The sequence below is a fragment of the Pituophis catenifer genome, unplaced genomic scaffold (assembly GCF_029215685.1).
Source record: "Pituophis catenifer annectens isolate HBS135680 unplaced genomic scaffold, rPitCat1.0.hap2 SCAF_7, whole genome shotgun sequence".
Classification (NCBI taxonomy): Eukaryota; Metazoa; Chordata; class Lepidosauria; order Squamata; family Colubridae; genus Pituophis; species Pituophis catenifer.
In genome coordinates, this window is record NW_027256887.1 from 48,060,974 (window position 1) to 48,083,655 (window position 22,682).

The following is a 22,682-nucleotide window of genomic DNA, read 5'->3' on the forward strand; positions in this document are numbered from 1 at the left end:
TCAGTAATTGAAATCTCACCTATCTGAGGAGAATGTAAAATTGGAAAAGGCTGCTGGATAGAACTTTCCAAGATTTATTTATTTATTTATTTATTGGCTCGATTTATATGCCGCCCTTCTCTGGAGACTCAGATCTCAGCTTCTGGTTCAGATAGTGTAAATTGAAATTAAAACTTTCTGAATGCAATCGTGTGCTTTTCTATTCTGATCTAAGTCATTGGCACAAATCCTTGTACTGAATATTTGTAACACTTTCCTGGCAAATAATGACCACGTACCATATAAACTGAATGTGTGGACATGTAGTACAAATCAAATTCCATGTAATATCACAATTTCCATTACTTCCTCTTCCAAATAAATGTTAATTTCATTTTTTTATTGTACATGTCAAATGAACATGTTATATATATATTCATGAGCATTACGATCTTCTTTCTACTACTGGGGATGGAATTGGGTTAGCAGTAGAAAACAATATATATTAAAAATACTAAAATACATTAAAATTGTAAAATATACACACCCCAAGCCCCTCAAACAATACATATTATGTTGACTAACAATGATTGGTTTTTAACTAACAAACTAAACCATGCTCATACAGAAAATATTGCTCAATCGTTAAGAGCCTTGGTACTACAGTGGTTTAAAGCACCCTGTTATTAACACAGCTGCCTGCAATTTACTGCTGGTTCGAATCTCTCCAAGGCTCAAGGTTGACTCAGCCTTCCATCCTTTCTAAGGTAGGTTAAATGAGGACCCAGTTTGTGGGGGCAATAAGCTGACTTTGTATAAAATATACAAAAGTATGAAGGCTATTGCTGAGCACATTGTAAGCCGCCCTGAGTCTCTGGAGAAGGGCGGCATATAAATCAAATTAAAAAAAAAAAAAAAAGTTTCATTGAAAAATAGTAAATTCAAAGTCTGAAATGACCAAATTGGTTTTAAAATGCCTTTCTTGTGGAAATTGTTTTTGCTGTTATTTTTAGTCCTGGCCGTCTCTTGTCAGATTGCTTTAATCATCTCTATATTAAACTGTTTCTGGCTTTGGCTGCTGATGCAGCTTGATGGAAGACTTCTACAGTGACCTTTACAACAGTTTCCCAAATTTGGCAACTGATTCTTCATTAAGAGTACTATAGCAACATCAGTGTGTCTGATTTGGTAAACATAGAAGTGCAGGTAGATAGGGCTGGCATCAGCAGAAGACTCTTTTGCTTTTCACATCCTAAATGAGAGGGCAATTTACAATATTAATCCTATAGATTTGTATGAATTTGGCACTAAATATTATGGTTTTAGTTATCAAAACAATCTCTAGGATACTACTACCGCGTTTTCCAAAAATAAGACCCTATCTTATATTTTTTTGAACCCCAAAATAAGCGCTTGGCCTTATTTTCGGGGAGGTCTTATTGTTTTGGGGGCATGTGGAGCAAGATGGGGCTCCTCTTGCCATCTTTCCAGATTTCCAGCTCTGCGTTTAAATATTTTCGGGGAGGGCTTATTTTCAGGGGGATGTTTATTTTAGGGCATGTGTTCAAAAGCCCAATTGGGCTTATTATCAGGGTCTTATTTTCAGGGAAACATGATATTGTTTCAGTTATTCAGTTATTTACTTGCATGGGCAGATTTTGAGCATGCTTGTTAATTATTTTGCACTTCTAGTTTTTCTTGTCCGTGTGAATCATAGAACGAACGGTATAATTACACGTGTTTAATTTTAAAACACACAATTGCCACTTTACTCTCCATTTATATTAGAAGTCATTAGACAACTCTGTATATTGTATTTTCTCTCTCTTACCAACTAGAATCACCCAAAGGTCCTCACTCATCTGCAGGTATAAATGGAAATGTACAGCATCCCACCACCACTGGGCAGCAGCTGGTCTCTGCCATCCCCTCTCCAAGTGCCAGCAAGCCTTGGCGCAGCAAATCAATGAATGTGAAACACAGTGCCACCTCTACCATGCTGTCTGTGAAGCAACAGAGCCCTGCAACCTCACCTACACCACCTGCAGACAGGCTTAAACCACCTCTTTCTGAAGCTCCCAAAACACCTTCCTCTGGGCAGAAATCTATGTTAGAGAAATTCAAACTGGTTAATGCTCGGACTGTTTTACGGCCCCCTCTATCATCATCAAATTCAGGCCCCGCAGACAGTGGCAAAGATGATGAAACTTTTTTAGAGTATAGTGAAGTGGATGGCTTCAGTGGTGGGCTCAGTACTGCTGGATCTACCACCAACAGCTCCAAAATATCCCCTAAATTAACTCCTCCGAAAGCTGGAAGCAAAAATATCAGCAATAAAAAGTCTTTGCTACAGCCAAAGGATAAAGAAGAAAAGAGCAAAGATAAAAATAAAGTTTGCACTGAAAAGATGGTAAAAGAGGAAAAGGAACAGATGCCCGAGACACCCGCCAAAAAGACCTCAAAAATTGCAAGCCTGATTCCCAAGGGGAGCAAAGCAACTTCAGCTAAGAAAGAAAGTTTAATTCCTTCATCTAGTGGTATACCAAAACCTGGTTCAAAAGTACCAACATCGAAGCAGAATAGTTCACTAGTATCTTCAGGAAGTAAAGATACAGAAAAACTGAGAAATACAAAAGGAAACCACCCCACATCTACGGCAAAATCCCAAGGGAATGAGAAAAACTATGTTCCTTCCAGTCTCTCAGCTTCTGAAGGAAAGGAGGCCAGTACTGGTCTTAGTAGTACATCATTTTCTTCTCCTTCAATGGCTTCAGTCAGTGGGCAAGTCCCGGGAAGTGGTGTTGTCCAACTTCCTCAGCAGCAACAATACAGCCATCCAAATACAGCCACTGTAGCACCATTTATTTATAGGTAAGTTGGGTTTACTCACACTTTATAATTTTAACAGTCTTTAATGATAGATAGATATAGATAGATAGATAGATAGATAGATAGATAGATAGATAGATGATAGATAGATAGATAGATAGATAGATAGATAGATAGATAGATAGATAATACATATATACATACATACATAAATACACATAAATACTGGGAAAAATGTAAAATGGATCACATGGAGACATCTTCCTAAGAAATTTAATTAGCACAATGGACTTGAAGTTTGTGTTGCTGGATTTGTTTTTCCTGCTGGTATATTTATCAAATATGTTTATGAAAAGGCTGTCCCTTTTTTTTTTCTTTTCCCATCTCAACAATATTAAGAATTATAGTGTTGTATTACTTCCCATATCAGATATATTACTTGTACTGATTTCACCTTAATTATTATTTATGATTTTACAGTAACCCCAAATTACTGTTTGCTAAATTATTTTAGCATTTTGCCTGCATGTGGTCTCTATGCAACTAGTTAGCCTCAGTCTGTAGCATCAATAGTGGAATTAAAAATGACATAACGGTTTCTGGATAAACTTGGAGAAAGTGTCTTTTAAGCGGAAACCTTCTGTATTATTGAAGGCCAGTGTTTGCTTGATTTAATCAGATTTTGGTTAGTGACTTCCATCAATTTTGCAAGCAATAATTCAATAATGACATTCCCCCCCCCCCAGATTTGTTTTTGCTGTCATGAGATAAAGTAACAATAAACCTACACGTATAGCAAAAATATGGTCATTTCACAGAATAAACAACATATTTAATTTTTTAAAATCTCATAAATATGTGTTTATGTTTCACATGCTTTCTAAAATTGTATATCGTAAAATTCTATTTTAACAGACAATTTGCCTGTTAATATAGAATATCCATTAAACAGAAAGTAATGATATCAAGTATGTCATTTGCATGTAATGTTAATGCTGCAAATTGGCAAAATATCAATCAACTATAAGGGACTAAAGTTCCCTATTTATTATAGAGTATATTCTAACATCTTCCTGAAAAGAGAAAAAAGCTTTATATAACTAAAGTCTATTTAGATTCCTGTTCTGTTCTTGTAATGGCCAATTAGATGACTATAGGAAATCTGTCAATGCATTGTTTCATTGCATTGTATCCTCTGCATTATGTTCCTCAATAAGTCAAAGACAATGAGTTTTAATCTGTAACTCCCCTCGAGGAGCACCCGGAGGCTCCAACTAGTGCAGAATGCAGCCGCGCAGGGGATTATGGGAGCGAGGGGGCACTCCCATGTGACATCTCTCCTGCGTGAGCTGCATTGGCTTCCAGTGGTCTTCCGGGTGCGCTTCAAGGTGTTGGTCACTACCTTTAAAGCGCTCCATGGCATAGGACCTGGGTATCTGTGGGACCGCCTTCTGCCACCGATAGCCTCCCACCGACCAGTACTCTCCCACAGAGAGGGACTTCTCAGGGTGCCGTCAGCCAGGCAATGTCGGCTGGCGACCCCCAGGGGGAGGGCCTTCTCTGTGGCAGCTCCTGCCCTCTGGAACGATTTGCCCCTGGAGATATGAAGGATATCAGATCTCCGGGTCTTTTGCCGTGCCCTAAAAACTTTTCTTTTCCATCAAGCAGGGCTGGCGTGAAACCCCCCCCCCTTATTTTTTAGCTTTTTAAATTGTCAATGGATTTTAGTTTGAATGTTTTAAATTTTGGGCCAAAGTCATATAATTCTTTTAAAAATTTTAAATTTTGTATTGGTATGTATTTTAGTTCTGTCTGTGCACTGCCCTGAGTCCATTTGGAGAAGGGCGGGATATAAATTGAATAAATAAATAATAAATAAACTATCATGACCAGTAGCCATTCAGCCTTAAGAAAACAAATCTTAAGAAAGACCTAGGCATTCTCTAACATCATTTAGATATCATTAAGACTGTATCTAAAGTATTGCATTTGGATTTATGCATCCCATGTAAGTGAGGAGGAATATGCCTTTTGTCAAGATTTTCATGATTATGTCAGAATTTAAATAAATAACATATTTGTCACCAAGAATTAAAATCACATGCTTTTTTCAAATTAAAGTTGGGTCACAGATTTTGACATAATTAGCAATGGTTTTATTAAGATGAAAAATAGCAGAGAAGATTCATGGCTCCTTTTAGGCTATGAAAAATGTAAGCGCTTGCATTCTGCTGTACTTTTCTTGTCATGATTTTGCCCTCCAAGGAAATGTTCCAGTTCGGGGCTTCATTTTTTAATTAGAAGAAACTCAAGAAGTAGATAATTTGGAAAACAATTTCCCTATATCTTTCCAGTAATTTATTTTTCTTTCTTTCTTTCTTTTTTTGCTAATGCTGGATTTTGAGTTTTTCCCATTGTTTTCCCACTGGCTATTGTAGTTACTTCATCATACCAATTTTATGTTCTATAACTCAATTTTTCCATTCTGTGCTAAAATAACATTATGCTATTATAGGTGTTCAGGCTGTGAAAATACTATTCCAGAGCTCATGACATTCTTCTAAGGTGTTTCTAGGTTCTAACACTATTTTCACATATAAGGCTGATAATTACTTTTGAGCTTCTAAACTGTTAATTTATGAAAATGAATGATCATTGATCATTCATGTATTTGTACTTCAAATAAGCAACCAGGCTGATATAGTTTTACTGACTGAAACTAAATTATCTGAAAATTCATTTAAGAAGCCAACCTTTATCTAAATATATAAATCAGCTGCTTACATATGTCAATTAAAGAACTAAAGAGATTATTGATAGTAACCAGAAATCTTAGTATAAGTTGTTACTGACTATGTTACTTAGGCATTTAAGTGGCACAAAGTCATTTCATCCACAGGTAGAAAGCCCACAGTTCTCTAAATTTGCTGCTTTTTTATCTCGATTTGCTGCTTTTTCCAGTAAATTGGAAAAAAGTTGGATTTTTCTCCTTTGATATTTTTCCTGTGTTCTAGATTGAATTTGAAATGGAAAGAAATGTCTATTCATTAAAGGACACAGTTTGATAAAGATATTTATGTGCTCAGATTGATGCACATGGATCAGATTGGTGTAGCCAAAAACCCTGAAAAAAATATGTGTGCTATTTAAGTGAAATGTTCCACATTGAACTCAGAAATCGGTTCATATCGCTCAATTGTCAATGCTAGTACTGAAAAGATGGAAGGTACCTGTGAGCTATGCTGTTTTGATTGATGTTTAATCATCTATTTTTTCCTGCATAAATCTGCTTTATCTCCTTTCAACACCCACTATAACTTCTGTGATTTTTGATATATAGTTGACACACAAGCTCTGTAATTCTGAGCTTTCTGCAAGCTGTTCTATCCCTAAAATGGCAAATTAGAGACACCAGCATGCTAGTAAATTTAACAGTTTGTGTCACTTGCAGTCATTGTTGCAAAATTAAAGTGGCAACATGCCAAACTCTGCCCTCAAAGCTAGGGTTCTCAGCAAAACAGGCTAAATTATTTCCATAGATGTATTTTTGGTTAAAATATTTATCTCAGATTATATATGCTGTAAAAATGTACAGATTTAGGATATAATAAATGGAAACACAAATTAAAAAAACAAGAAAATAATCAAGGGATGCTTTTCTTCCTAAGCTCTCTGTCCTAACTTCTTAGCTCATCTGTAAGTAGCTGATTTCATTTCCAATTTTCCTAATATTCTTTATTGTTATATTATGTAAAGTATGGTTTTATAGTTATGCACATATGAATACTAAAAAAAAACCCTACCCAATTTTATTGAAGCTTTAAAATCCCAAAAAGCTGCAACACATGTTAACAACAAGGCTTTTGGAATATGAGAGCAATGGGTAAGACATATTTGTGAAAAACATTGTTCAAAGAATAATGGATTTTCAAAATAGAAGTATAAAGTCAGATTCTTGCTCAATTAGCAATAATAATCATTAAGTTATGGAGGTAAATTGGGGTCAGACTACAGTACATGTCCTTGGAATATAATATGTCAAAGTAGTAACTAGATAAAAGGAGTAATGAGAATTTTGATTTGATGGAACAACTAGTTAAAAAAGAAAATGAGAAAAGTAAAGTAGAGGCAATATCTTGGCTTGTGGTATAACCAGATTTGTGTAGAACGGGCACTCATAAAAAAATCAAAATAGATTTTTTTTCCTACCAACCCAAGAGAGTTTCTGGTTAGTCATTCATTGGGAAATATAGCTTGAGTTTTATTGAGTGTTCAGATTTGTAACACTTAATTGGTATGCAACATTATAAAGAACTAGACAATAATAACATTTAAAACTTAGATGAACCTACAAATCTATTAAATGAAGTCATCCTTGCACAATAATATTTAGTCATGTTTCACATTAGCAAAGCAGAAGGGGGGGGGGAACCACTTTTGAATACTGTATAGTATGTCCAAATTCGCCCAATTGTGATTTATCCCAATTGCTTAAGTTAATAAGGTATAAATGAACTTGTGTGGCTTTTTTTTTTTTAAAGAAAACCACTGGGTTCTTAGTTCAAAACCTATCAGAAAATTATTTATTCATTTATGAGAGGATGTGTAAAGGATGAGCAAAATGAATCGTTTGAGCCTGTTAGCCAAGCTCATGCTTAGAGCATGATGCCAACCTTAATGCTACATCTGAACCACAATTTTTTGCTTCAGATACTGCCTGATACAATACAAGCAGATGCTAAAATGAGAGAAAATATCTGCCTGCATATTTTCTTGGGAGACTTAAAGAATAACTCAAGCACATTATATTCTACAAGTTTCTGTATATGATGCCATTTTATTTCATTTTTTAAAAAATATTAGCATGGTTGTGTATATTGTTCAGAACTATGTTTTCCTATCCTTTGCAGATGGTTTTTGAAAAAGAAAAACAATAGATAAGCAACTTGGAAGTCATAAATATAGCAGAAGAACTGACAGGTTGTTATTTTGCAAAAGGCATGTTTTTAAGAAAGCTTTCCAAGGTGTCCTCTAGTTGGGTGGATGTTATTTTTTTAAATTGAAGACTGTAAATAGTGAAATTTATTTTTTTCAAAATAAACTAACCTCATGTGAACAGAGGTAAATTTTGTTTTGTGAATAAAATGATTAGAAAAGCTAAATTCAAATTATTTGGAATTAATATTATAAGGAGAATGGAAGAAAAGTACTCTTTTTCTTGTAATTTTAACCTATTCTGGGTTATTGGGTAGTGTCTTCATGAGGGAGTTGATACAGTTTAGCACAATTGTGAATCTGGGATCACAGTATTTATTGTTTAATTTATATAATTTATATTAATTTATATAATATAATATAATTCATATTTTAAATTTTTCAGAGGAAAGCTATGGTTATAATAGCTGTCTAATTAAATTATCTCTGTGATCTTGCTGGCATTTTGTTAAAATACACATTTGTGTAGTATTATCAAAAGATAATCCTATCAATTAGTATAATCCCATATAATAGTTGTAATGAAAATGTGTTCAGTGGTGACAAGCTTCAAAGACATCTTTTAGAAGAAGTGTCTTCTTTAGACAGATTACACTTCCCATCAACTGCAACTCTTGATTTTTTTTCTGCCATTGATAACAGTCTACTAACCAATTTATCTGAGTTCTTATTTGTAATATAGGTCTCATTTCATTATTAGTCTTAACTAGCAATGTATTGCTGTTTTCCTGTGTGGTATTATTATTAGTAATATAATTCCTAGAATTAATCATTTGGAATACATGCATCCCTATTTGTGGTTAAGTGGTAGTTTGATTTACTTATTTTCTTCTGTCTCATTTCCTATCTTGCAATGAAAGATATTAGAAACATTTTGTCTTTGACCCCTTGACTGAATTAATCTAATCAAATACATCTTAATGGTATACTTACTTTATTTACACCATATGAATACAATATTCTGTTTCATGATTAAGCTTTTAGCACTTTATCTTCTAGATCCGTACAAAGAAGTGCTAATGATATTTCTATTTTTGATTACATATACTGAATTATAAGTCATCACTGTTATGATTTTATAGATGTTACCTTCCATCTCTTTAATTCCAGAACTCATTCGGAAAATGATAGTTCTTCTATCCCATCTTCGGACTCTTGTATCAGTCCTACAAAATTGGATTTGGCATACAGTAAAACTGCCAAGCAATGTCTAGAGGAAATATCTGGTAAGTAATATATAATTATTGCTTAATAGTGATATATTTCTGATTTATTATGGCCATACTTAAATAGAAAAACTACATGAAAAAAATAAATAAAATGAATAGGTAGTACTCTACAGGTAGTACTCTTCTTACAACTACAGGTTGTACAGGTAGTACTCTACTTACAACTACAATTGAGCCCAACATTTATGTTGCTAACTGAGACATTTGTTAAATGAGTTTTGCCCCACAGTTTTTGGGCAAAGTTTATTGCCACAGTTTTTAAGTGAATCATTGCAGATGCTAAATTAGTAACATTGTTACTAACTGAATCTGGTTTCCCCATTGATCAAGTGACCTCTTTGACCCCTCTTTCAAACCAGCAGTCTTCTCTGTCCAAAATATGGACTTTGCTGGTTTGAAAGAGGGGTCAAAGAGGACACTTATGTCAAAATTGAACAGCTCTCTCTCAACAGAGGAGGAGGGATACAACATCATCTATCTCCAAACTACAACACAATACTTTCAACAGTTCCAAGAAGGCTCCACACCCATTTGCACCACTCAGGTGACCCTGATAACACAGATAAATCTCCAGGTGACCTTAATGACTTGCTAAAAGAATGCAAATGTCCAGCTGTCTGTAAGGAGTATAATTCCTTCCATTCTCCACCATCCAGTCAGATCTGAAGAAGCTTCTTCGATGAGAAGCAAAATGTCTTCAAAGAAAAACCAGAAAATCCTGTTGCCTCCTGAAAAAGCACCTTTGGGATAACCATGACCTGGATCACTGAGAATCTCCATAGGCATTTTTCACAGTTAGATGTCTGACAGAATTACATTAATATAATTAGTTTCCAGCTTTATAGAAATATATAGGATTAAGAAATCTTATCATTTCCCAAACTGGGTTGTTTTTTTTTTTTTTTTTTTGCATTTTAACCCGTGTTTTCCCAAAAATAAGACCCGGTCATATTTTGGGGTGTTTTTTTCCAAAATAAACACTAGGGCTTATTTTTGGGGATGTTTTATTTCTTTTGAGTGCCGCTGCCACAAGATGGGAGGTGGTGCTGCCCCATGCACCCTGCACCGGCTTACTTCAGGGCCCTCACAGCCATCCATGCCCTGACACCTGCCTTGCCTCGTGGCAATGGCACCAGCGTGTCACTGGGCATCCTGCTCCATTGTGGCTGTGAGCAAGCAGAAGTGGGCCAGCAGCCATTCGGAGTCTTGCTGGATGGAGCTGTCAGAGCCACAGCCATGAGGCAGTTATTGGGGCGTGTCTGGCCTAATTGCAGGGGCCCTGAGGTAATCTGGTGCTGGGTGCATGGGGCAGTTCCACCCCCCCACCTCACCTCATGGCCTCGGCAGCAACACATCGTTTGTGGGCTGGCAGCCACATGTGCTCCTGCACATGTTTTCTGGTGCTGCCATAGCAAGGCAGTTCTTGGGTCATGGATGGCCTGGCTGCGGAGGCCCTCAGGTAAGCTGGTGTGCACATGGGGCAGCTCCATCCCCACCTCATCTCACCTTGTGTTGGCATCACAAGCAATCAGACGGAATGGGTGGGCAGCTGGCTGCACAGACACTTAAGTAGGGTTTATTTGGGGGGGGGGATATGCCTTATTTTGGGTGCACACACAAAAAACATGCTAGAGGTTATTTTTGGGAAAACACAGCACAAATTATTTCCACTTCCTGAGACCATCATGTAGTATGTGAAATTCTCGGTGCTCTCCGAGCTTCATGGCTTGCTTGCAGATATTTAATCCCCTAACTCAGAGTTCCCCAATATTTCTGGGTTGGAGAGGATGTTTTTGTGTGGGGTGCAGGCGCGTGTGTGAGCACCCAATGCTTGCATGAGTAGGACAAGGAGCACTTGCAATGCTGCTGCAAGTGGGGCTGTGTGTGCACAAATACGCACGTGCACCAACTGGCCACTCACATGGCCTGGTTGTGAATAGGCCACGGGCTTCAGCCCACAAATTGGGGACCCCTAACTTAACTAATCAGTATGAGATGTTACCTCCGTATGTTGCACCTGAAGTTTAGGGAAATAATAGCATAGTGACACAGGTGAAGACTTTTACCTAAATCAGGCAGATATGCTTTCTAGAACTTAGTCTCTAGATTTTTATTTGCACAATTATAAAAAGAATTCTGCAGAAAAAATATACAGAATTATCAAGAAATGAGAAACTGCTATATGAGCAGAGGCTAAATTATATTTGGCTTTTAGTGTTAAAAAGTCACTACACATGGGCACAATAGCTTTAATAATTTGTAGTGTGAAAAACTAGGATGTTATTCCTTTTATATTGTACTAGAATTAGGGGAAACTAAACAGTAGATTTCAAGACAGAAATTAGCAAGGGGAGCTATTATTTTCAAGCTGTGTTTGTGAGTTTCCATGGAGATCTGCTTGGCATTGTGTGAAACAGGTTGCTAGGCCTTTTTAAATGGATTTAATTTTATTTAAAAAAAAATCATTACAATATTTTGTGTCTTCAAATTAGTAATTTTATTAATATGTCTGCATATTAATATGCTAATAAGTTAGGATTTCAAGCTAATGTTATTTCCAGTGGCATGTAAAATATAAGAATGAAATTTGGAAAAAAAAGGGGGGAATTCAATGTGTCTATCACAATTACATTTTGGTGGATCTTTCAACCAAAATAAGTGATTCCTAATGCTAAAAATTCTATCAAATAGAAACATTTTGCCTTGAGTTTATATGTAATCTATTTATCTATTATATATACATACATGCAAACATATATATGAAAAATTATGTAATGTGCATATAAATGTGTCGTAAACGTAAAGTTGACACACACACTTTTTATTTCAGGAGGCAATTTTTGTTATATATTCTTTGTATGAATTTATATTTTAATCAGATTAAATCTGCAAATTGACCTGGAGGATGCATTGCTAAACACAATGAGTTCTATTTGTTAAGTACCCATGCATAGATTTTCCATATAAGGGTAGACTTGGAAATGGTTGACAATCACTTCTTTTCCACCATTCGTGTTTATATGTCTATTCTTCTTTTATTCCAAGTTCTATTAGCACTGAATTTGTAGTGACTTAAGCTCAGAAGCAACTGTATTTTCTATAAAAATTGTTCTCTCCATTGGTAATACAAGGGTGGCCTAATCTAATGTACATCAGTAAAATCTGATTCTCCAGTCTGATTCTGATTTTTTTTAAAAAATATTTATTTAAAATTGCTGATAACTTCATTAAAAATTTAATGTTCTAATTGGCTAGAATTTGAGTATAAATATTATTATACAACTAATATAATGTTTATATTTAGTTTAAACAAATAGTCATCAGCCCACCATCTGAATTTACAAATATGCAATATGTTCATAGGAACTTGCGTTACACACAAAATTTTTAGATATAAAAGTGCTTACAACATTCCTGTGCGTATTCCATTGCCACACTGAAATATAGACATCGTCAGGTTATTAGGCTATTGAGAGAGACACATCAGTCTTCTTTCTGTAATGGGTTTTCCATTTTTGCTCCAGACTATCACAGAAAGTGTAAAAAAGAATAACAGACTTTATAGGAAGCTTATTACTACTTTAGTGATAGTGAGATTCTCAAGTTAAGTAGAAATTACTGGAGGTAGGAAACAGATGTCTGAGTCAGAAGAGACTAGAATGTGAAATCTTTGCTAAAATAAGTTGATTTTTTTACTTGAACAGCAGGTTGCAAATATTCACATGTGGTATCTAATGAACATTGTTTTTTGAATAGTTCACTTATGGAGTAGGTGCTTTTTATGTATATGAATATTTCATCATCAGGGAATATTTATTATTGTTTCCTGTTTGTAGGCATGTTGTCATGCTGATTTTGATATTATCTGCAGGGTTTTTTTTTGTTCCTTGAATAAATTGATGTGCAAAAGCAACAACAAACAAAATGTTTAGCTATTTGGCATCTTACCATCATGATAATGGAATTTCTCATGAGATATCATTATTTCTGATGACAGTCACAGTGGTTTTAAACATTCCTGCTTTCTTAAAAAGGATGTACCAGAGTGGATGCAATGTTTAAACATTCTTATTCCATTCATTTTATCCCAGGCAGTGGATGCTGTCCACTGTGAAAGATAAGAGACTTGAATGGTGACTTGCCCTTTTATTGTTTCAACAATGAAACCTTACTTTAATAGATCACTTGTGGGAACAGGCTATAGGTTATTCCTGTCCATTAAATCCAAAAGTAGATCATTTGCAGTGATTGAAATCATTTGCTAATTATATCATATTACATATTACACTATATCATTTGCATAATTTGATCATTATACAAATGATGTAAAAATGCATTTTAAAGTTAGCATATGGAAATTACCTAAACAATTTCCTATGTATCAAAAATATCCATAACTTGGGGGAAGGGGTGAGATAATGATTTTGGCTCTTGTCTACAAAGTCTGTTGAATGAAGTCTGTGGATGAGAGCTATGACATTTAGACACAGACACAGACACAGACATAGAATTCTTTATTGGCCAAGCGTGATTGGACACACAAGGAATTTGTTTTGGTGCATACGCTTTCGGTATACATAAAAGAAAAGATACATTTGTCAAGAATCATAAGGTACAACACTTAATGATAGTCATAGGGAACAAATAAGTAAGTAAATCTTAAGGATACCAGCAACAAGGTTACAGTCATACAGTCATAAGTGGGAGGAGATGGGTGATAGGAACGATGAGAAGATTAATAGTAATAGTAATGCAGACTTAGTAAATAGTTTGACAGTGTTGAGGAAATTATTTGTTTAGCAGAGTGATGATGTTTGGGAAAAAACTGTCCTTGTGTCTAGTTGTTCTAGTGTGCAGTGCTCTATAGCATCATTTTGAGGGTAGGAGTTGAAACAATTTATGTCCAGGATGTGAGGGGTCTGTAAATATTTTTACAGCCCTCTTTTTGACTCATGCAGTATATAGGTCCTCAATGGAAGGCAGGTTGATAGCAATTGTTTTTTCTTCTAATTATCCATTGAAGTCTGTATCTGTCTTGTTTGGTTGCAGAACCAAACCAGACAGTTATAGAGGTGCAGATGACAGACTCAATAATTCCCTGTAGAACTGGATCAGCAGCTCCTTGGGCAGTTTGAACTCCCTGAATTGGCACAGAAAGAACATTCTTTGTTGTGTTTTTTCGATGATGTTTACATGCTCTGTTAGTAGCTATTAATATTGGACTGATACTATGCATTTTGTTTTTACTTTATATATTAAACAGTTTCATTGTTTTTCTCTCAGTGTATTACATGGCTTAAACCCATTAAAACATAAAGAAAAGAACTGACTGTTTTGCCTGCTGGTTTACACAAAATCCACCCATAGTTAATTGACCCTGACTTTTCATGAGCCTGGTATGTGTGTGTATTCATGTGTGTGTGAGAGAGAGATAGAGGGAGAGGGAGAGGGAGAGGGAGGGAAAGAGAAGGAGGGAGGGAGGGAGAGGGAGAGAAGGAGAAACAGACAGATGGATAGTAAAAATATATATTTGTGTGGATAGATGTTTGTAATCCATTATTGCTTCTGTTCTTTAAAATGCCAGCACCATTGCTCAACTCCTGACTACTATAAATGAGTGTCTATTTAAATATTATGCTATGCAGTTATATTCTCTTATTTGAGAAAATATGCTACAGTTTTGTGTATTTAGCTATTATTTATTCAACCCAGACATGTGTGTGCGTGCGTGCAGCACTATTTTAGATTAAAGGCAGCATTCTGGTAATATATAAGTAAAGTCTAAGGTTCCTTGAAATGCACTTGCTAATTCTTTTTTTTTTTTTTTGATATTTAGTGGTCAACTCAGTTCATATTTTTTTTCAAAACAAAATATAATTTGTGTTGTAAATTACCCCAAAAAGAATAAGTTTTGGTTAATTACACATTCCTATCTTTTATACTTGCCAGATGGAGCCCTAATTGTGCCTTTATACTGCAGATGGATAGAAGGCTTGATGAAAACCTATAAAATTAATTTTTTAAAAAATATTTGCAATAGTTCATATATCTTGACATAAGCAACATGTTACATTTAGTCATATATTTTATTTACGACATTATGTGGGTAACAGAACAAAAGATATAGCCTAAATAGAATAAGATTACTTCTTCGAGCATGCTGTCAGAGTAGCTGTTTCAAATGTTCTAAAATTCTCTGCAAGGAGAAATCCAAAAACAATTGTCATTTTGGAAGGTAGATTGCATTTTATGAATTATGACTGAATGCAATTGAAAACTAAATTAGTATTTCATCTAAAGTTTATAACATGTATACAAAAACTATCCATGAATTAAATATATGATTTTCTGTATTATTGAGAATTAACATAGGCATGTTGCTTCTCCCATCATGCTTATTGTAAAAGTCCAAGATCACATATTATTTCTAATATCTTTAAATTGGTAGTCAGAACTAATCAAAATGCAAAGCATGGTTTAAGCAAAGTTTAAATAATGTTTTAAGGCTGAAGCTAGCAAGATAGATAGATTCTGTAGAATAGAGATTTATAATTGTACCTGGTCTGAGGTTTGGCAGAGAATTGGTACACACTTCATATTATAGGCTAGGTATATACATGCACCTTGTTGTAAAGTCAATATTTTTTTGGTCAATATTTTTACACAATTTTTCAAGCTAATAAAAATTCATTCCTATCTTTTTTTCATTTGTAGGAACATTTTTATTAGTATTATTTTTGTTCTGGAAGTTTTGTATATCTATAGGTGTGGCTGAGTGTTACAAATATATTTCAGCTTGTCAGATAAGATTTATTTTAAAATTTGTGCTAAATACTAATAAAAAGTAATCTTAAATCACATATGCATCCTTTCATATCACATATATATCTATGCAGTTTTTAGCTGCAAGATTAAATTTTGGGAAGAACTACATTCTCTCTTCTTGAGCTACCTTTATGCACATATATTTTATGCAAATGTATATATATATATATTTTCCCCTACCTAAAATTTCTACTTTGGGACTTGGTAGTCAGTGCCATCTGACATTGATATTTTCAGCAGATTCCAATTTTTTTTTAACATTTCTAATTATTTCATAATGAATCAGAAATTAAAAGCTTTACTGTATAAAAGAAACAAAATCTTTTTCTCTTTCTAGCATTTCCACATAAAGGGATATTGCTTTTTCATCAAATTCTCTATTACACTATAGGAAGAGACCTCTTCAGTATATTGCAAGATCCAAAAGCCACTTCAACTTTAGGCAGGGAAAAAAGGGAGGAAGGCATTCCAGGGAGCATTAAGTTAATGTTCATCCCATTTAGCTTATGCTGTATCCTTAAACTCAGGATTTGTAGAATTGCAGAGGGTTGGGTGCTTCTGTTTTAATTTGCCAAGCTGTTTGCTGCCATGGCAGCCAGCAGCATTCACTGCAGTTACAGAGAACAGCCATAGATCTGGGAATGCAGGTTGAATACTAAAATGCAAGGAAGCTTTCACAGAGCTTTGCTTCCTTGGTTAATTTGGGTCTTATTGAGCTTTGACGTGCTTGGCTGCACTTGCTTTTCTATCAGCCATCCAAAGTAAAGATCTGCACACAGGAATCAGTCATGATCTGGTGAGGGAGCCTGGGAGAAGACGGTCATCGGCACTTGCAGTTTACTTTTGGATTTCAGAAAACAGCAGCCACGGAGAGTCCTATCAATCCAAAGGAGGAGGAGGATTGGATGATAAAAGGGAAACATCACTGGCTTTTATGTTTATTTCTGTGCTGGAGTAGATTGTTTAAGCAACTATCTTCTGCTTGAAAGAAATTCCTCTAAAATGATTATAACATTGTAGATTAACAGGGCTGGAAAAGACTAGCTTAGCATGAAAAGAATCAAAATGACTGTGCCTGTCTAGTCCTTAAGAGCCTGCACTTTGGAATGCTTATGCTGTGCTTTTTTTGACACTGGAGGAATGAGGAGCTACAGGGCATGTAAACTGGGTACTGCTGAAAGGTTAGTTCTATTGCTGAAAAATCTTGCCTTCTCGACAGCTAGAAATGTGAAATCTAATTTGTGTTGAGCCTTTGGATAAAAGTATGCAACGATCTGCTGAACTTTCAGTGTTCAGAGGCAAGGATGCAAGAAACAGAGGCGCTCGTCTCCAGAAACAGAAATCTCTGACTAATCTTACTCTCCTAAATGAAGCTGAAAAAAAGAGATTTTCATGCAGAGAAAACTGGTTTGGCAGCGCTTCCAAGTCTAGCCAGGTTCTTCATCAGTCAGAGCTTGGGAGTAGAGGCTTACTTTCTAAAGCACTGTCAAAATCAGCACAGTCCCTTTACCATGCCAGCAACAAGTCAGCATGGGAAATGGAAGAACTACCACCTGTTGGACCCAGAGCCTCATGCAAAAGGCTCAGAGGATACCTGGTTGATGAAACTGTTCAAGGGGAGACAAGCAAGTTGAGTGAAGAAGATGTGCCCTTTAAGTCAAAAATTACTAGCCAAAACTGGGTGGTGGAAGAAGAAGGTTGTTTACGTGAAGGGACTGCACAGCTTGATGAGGATGTTATAAGAACAATGCTTGGAGACTTAGAACAAGCACTTTACAATGATTATTTGGGTAAGTTAACTTCTGTTTAACATGATAAAATAGTTACTAAGCAATAATGTATTGCATGGAAAAGACTTGGTTAATAATAATCATCTTACTATTCTTTTACAATATACTTACAGCACATTTCTGCCTATATAGTATGATGAAGCAGGGTGTATCACATTCTTTTTTTCTGTTAGATTCGCAGACTTCATTAATTAAAAACTTTTTGGCATTTTGAAGGCATGCCAGCAATGTTACACAATTTTCTTCTTAAAATATAGCTATATTAAACTAATCTAGAAGCAGCAAAATAGGAAAACTTTAGCAATTTGATTTCTGTTTGAGCTTGACACATGGGAGTATTTGACAGTCATGGTAGCTTTCCCTTCTATCACAATTTGGGAAGGATGGTATGAAGATGCCACCTTGGGTTTTTGCTCTAAATATTAATGTGAATTATATCTCGTCAGAATGACTGCCAATTCATTCACAACTATTTTTATTCTATATTAATAATTTTCCATTTCATTAATATAAAAATTTAATTATCAACTTAGTAAAGCTTTTTTTATTTAGGCAATGATTTACCTTCTAATCTAATCTAATCTATTTTCAAAATATTTAATTCAAAAATAATATCCCTGTGTAATGTCATCAAAGCAGAATTTTGTGTCTGAAGGCTTTAGATCTGATCTATATTGATGCAAGCAAGTTGCTATGACTTATCAAAAATATAGGGGTTGTAAAGCATTTATTTGCAAGCCAGTTGTACTTCTGATTGCTATTCAGATATATGTCTTTTCAAAATTATGGATTCAAGAATTTTATAGCAGTACATTTTTGAAAATCTGTGTTACAGTGCCAAGGCTTTTTTTGCAAGTTTCCTAGTTTTACATAATGTTCAGATTAAAAGTCTGAAAGAAAATATGTCTTTGATTTTTTTGCTGATATATAAATCAGGGAAAAAACTTGTTTCTAACTTTGACTTTTGCTATACAGCATACTTCCATAATACTGATATAGTTAGATATGTGTATTATGATTGGGATGATTGATTGATTATATTTTTGCAGACAAATAACAGTGTTGCAATTCATATATATATATGGCTAAAGAGAAATACACACACACACACACACACACGTATGTATGTATGTATGCATGTGTGTGTGTGTGTATATATATATATAAATATATGTTTTTCTTTTAGCCAGGTTTTTCCTACGTAACCAAGATTTTTCTACAGCCCTAGCTCAGTGGAGTCACATCCACTCGATTCTGGGCTTTCTTTTTTTTTTTCCTTCTGGCAGACAGCAGGAAAAAAAAAAAAAAAAGCCCAGAATCGAGTGGATGTGACTCCACTGAGCTAGGGCTGTAGAAAAATCTTGGTTACGTAGGAAAAACCTGGCTAAAAGAAAAACACACATAAAACCTACGAAAAAGTAAGAAAATAGATATTGTACCTTTACAGGGAGGATACATGAGATGTGGGTGTGGCTTACTGATGATGGCTAACGAGCCAGAAATAGATCTATATAAGTCTCTCACTAGGCAGCATAGGGCAGCATCGGGCCTGCTGGCTGCCAGAAGGAAAAAAAAAAAAGCCCAGAATCAAGCCCCCATATATATATATATATATATATATCTTAGTCTCCTTAGTTTCCCAATGGGCAGCAGAATGTTTGCTGGCTGCCAGAAAAAAAAGGCCTAGAAACATACATATATATATACATGCAAGTGATGCTGATGCAGAAAAATTTTATGTCATTCCTATGTAGTAGGTCACAGTATATAATCTAATATTAATGTGATATAATACAAAACAATGGTGTTATATTTTTTTAATGAGAGAATGTTGAACAAAATATGGCAAAAATAGCTGATACAGCTGCATGTCTCAAATTATCCATTTAAAATTAAGAAATGACATTTCATTTCACTTATATTATATCATTAATCCATATAATATAGAAAGAAATGTGACCTCTTGTCTCTAAGCTGTCTGAACATGAAAAAGAGTCCTTCATGAGTGTTGTTCACTATTCCTATCACTATGCAGTGGATATAAAAAGTCTACATGCCCCTGTTAAAATGCTAGATGTAAAAAAAAAAAACCTGAACCAAGACAAATCATTTCAGAATCTTTTCCATTTACAATATAACATATAAGCTGTACAATTCAACTGAAAAACAAAAAAATCTTTTTTGGGAAAAATAACAATAAAAGCATACGATAACCTGGTTGCATAAGTGTGCACACCCTTAAACTAATGCTTTCTTGAAGCGCCTTTTGATTTTAATGACAGCATTTGGGTTTTTGGACTAGGAGCCAATTAGCGTTGGAAATCTTTGTCTGCTCTTTCTTGCAAAAGTGCTACAAATCTGTCAGGTTGTAAAGGCATCTCTTATGCATAGTCCTTTTCAAGTCATCCCACAGACTGTCAATTGGATTCAAGTCTGGGCTCTGGCTGGACCATTCTACAACTTCAATCTTCTTCTAGTTGAAGCCAGTCTTTTGTTGATTGGAGGTATGCTTTGGGTCATTATTGTGTTGAAAGATGAAATTTGTCTTCATCTTCAGCATTTTAGCGAAGGCCTAAAGGTTTCGTGCCAACATTGACTGATATTTGGAATGGTTCATAATTCTGTCTACCTTGACTAAAGCAGTTCCAGCTGAAAAAAAAGCATCTTCAAAACATAATGCTGCCGTCACCATGCTTCACTGTGGGTATGATGTACTTTTGGTGATGTGCAGTATTGTTTTTGTGCCAAACATACTTTTTGGAATTATGGCCAAAAAGTTCAACCTTGGTGTCAGCAGACCATAACACATTTTTCAATGTGCTTTTGTCAGATTTGATTTTTGCAAAATAATGTAGTCAGGCTTGGATATGTTTCTTTGTAATAAGAGACTTCCATCTTGCCAACTTACCTCACAGCCCATTCATATGAAGAATATGGGATATTGTTGTCACAATCAGTTCTTGCCAGAAACTCCTTCAGCTCTTTTAATGCTGCTGTTGGTCTCTTGGTAGCCTGTCTGATTCTTTATCAAATTTGGAGGGACATTCAGTTCTTGGTAATGTCACTATTGTGCCATATTTTCTCCACTTGTTGATGACAGCCTTCACTGTGTTCTATAGTATTGTATATCCAAAACCTTGGATTTTTTTTTTTTTGTATCCTTCTCCTGACTGATACCTTCAAACAATGAGATCCTATCAGATCTGCCATTGCATTGCTTCAGCCCTGCTTCGCTTCAATGTCATCCTGCCATAAAGGGAGGAAGGGAGGAGTAAGGAAATACGGGGGGGGGGGGGGGATGACAGGATGAACCAGAGGTGCCAGGCTGGAACAGAGCCTGGAAGATCCAAGAACACAAGTGTGAGAACAGAATGCAAACATCCACCAAGAGGCACCAAATTTTAGGGTGTTTAGGGCTGTTACCAAAATACTAGTTTGAATACTATTGGATATTTATAAAAGGAGCAAGTGGGGAGGGGCTTGGGAGAAGGGAAAAGCACTGAGTTTACGTAGGAATATTCAGATCTTGCTTTGCTTACTCTGTTACCACCTGGTTTTAGTAAAAGCATACATTTCACTACAAATGGAATCGAGAGTCTTTCTTTTCTAAATGCCCAAACTGGGACAGCTCTGACAGATCCCTTTGATCCTTGTAAGCAATTTTCAGACCATGTCAGACAAATTCTACTGAATGTTATATGGTCTTGATCAGAATCATTTTAATTGATGGCAGATGAGTACTGGCTGTAACATCAGTTTGAATGTGATTGGTTAATTCTGAATGCAGTCATATGCCTACTCATAAAAGGGTGTGCACACATATGCAACCATGATAGTGTACATTTTTATTATTTTCCCCCTAAAAGATTTCAGTTTGTTTTTCAACTGAACTGTGCACCTTATATATTATATTAAAGGTGAAAAGCATTTTGAAGTGATTTATCTTCTGATTTTTTTTACATCTGAAAACCCTGATATTTTATCAGGTATGTGTAGACCTTTTATGTCAATTGTATGATATTGCACATTATATTTGCAATTAAGTTAGGATGTACACATACAAACTCCTATATGCTTTCGATGTAGGGCAAAATACAAACATAAACAAAGCTATATATTTCTGTAGTCATATATAGTCATATAATGTCAAGGTCATCCACAGATTAATATGATACAAAAGTGTCATTATGAAATATTATATTTATGATAGGTCCTTGCTCTATAAAAAAAATTAGATGCTATAAAAAAAATTAGATGCTCAGAAAAAATGTGCCAGAAAAACCAGAGATTGGACCTGTTTATTGCTAATATGCAAGAGAAGGAAACAAATGGACGGCAAATGTTTTTCCAAGTTCAAGTATTCATACATTTTTTGCTTTTGAGGATTCATTGTCTATTTGTGCAGGAAGAAGACTTCTGTTAAGAAAACATCAGCAAATGAGATAAATTCCAGGATACAAAGATACAAGTGTAGAGCATATAAAATGCATAATCATTCCTCAGTTTAAACAGATTGCTGTCAGGCATGAAAGACCAGGTCGACAAGTGAAAGTTCAATTAAACTGATTTATTGCTAAAGGATTATGAACAGGAATCGTCTCAACTAACAGTCAGCATCTAGTTAGAGTTAATAGAAGTAAATGAAAGATTTTCATCTGTGACACAGTCAAATTAGATAAGGGTCAATGGTACTCAAGGGGAGATTGGACTTAATTCTTCTGTGGCTATGTAGGGATTCTAGGATGATCAGTCTTTTCACTCCACCACCAGGTTCTGCTGTTCCTTGTGCTAGAATTACAAGCATGTGAACACTAATTGTCAATAACTGTTTTATATAGTAATTATTTATACAAACGTATTTTCATTCCAGAGTAATGAAGAAAAAGTCGTCTTTCTGTTCTGTTTCCATTTTCATAGTGTTTTCAAGCAAATACTTATCCCTATCAATAGCATGTTTTACTATAAGAAATATAATTTTGACCTAAAAAAGAGCAAGATTATGATAAAGATTAACTACGTTAAAGCTACTTAATCA

At 35.1% G+C, this 22,682-nt stretch overlaps 1 protein-coding gene across 2 annotated transcripts in view; it reads left to right on the forward strand.

The window, feature by feature from the left end:
• NAV3 (neuron navigator 3) overlaps positions 1-22,682 on the forward strand; it is a 227,241-nt gene that overhangs the window by 97,932 nt on the left and 106,627 nt on the right. For both annotated transcript variants that reach the window (XM_070947671.1, XM_070947672.1), the window contains exons 8-9: positions 1,818-2,850; positions 8,914-9,029. In XM_070947671.1, the coding sequence (XP_070803772.1) occupies positions 1,818-2,850; positions 8,914-9,029 (1,149 nt within the window). The remainder of the gene's footprint in view (positions 1-1,817; positions 2,851-8,913; positions 9,030-22,682) is intronic.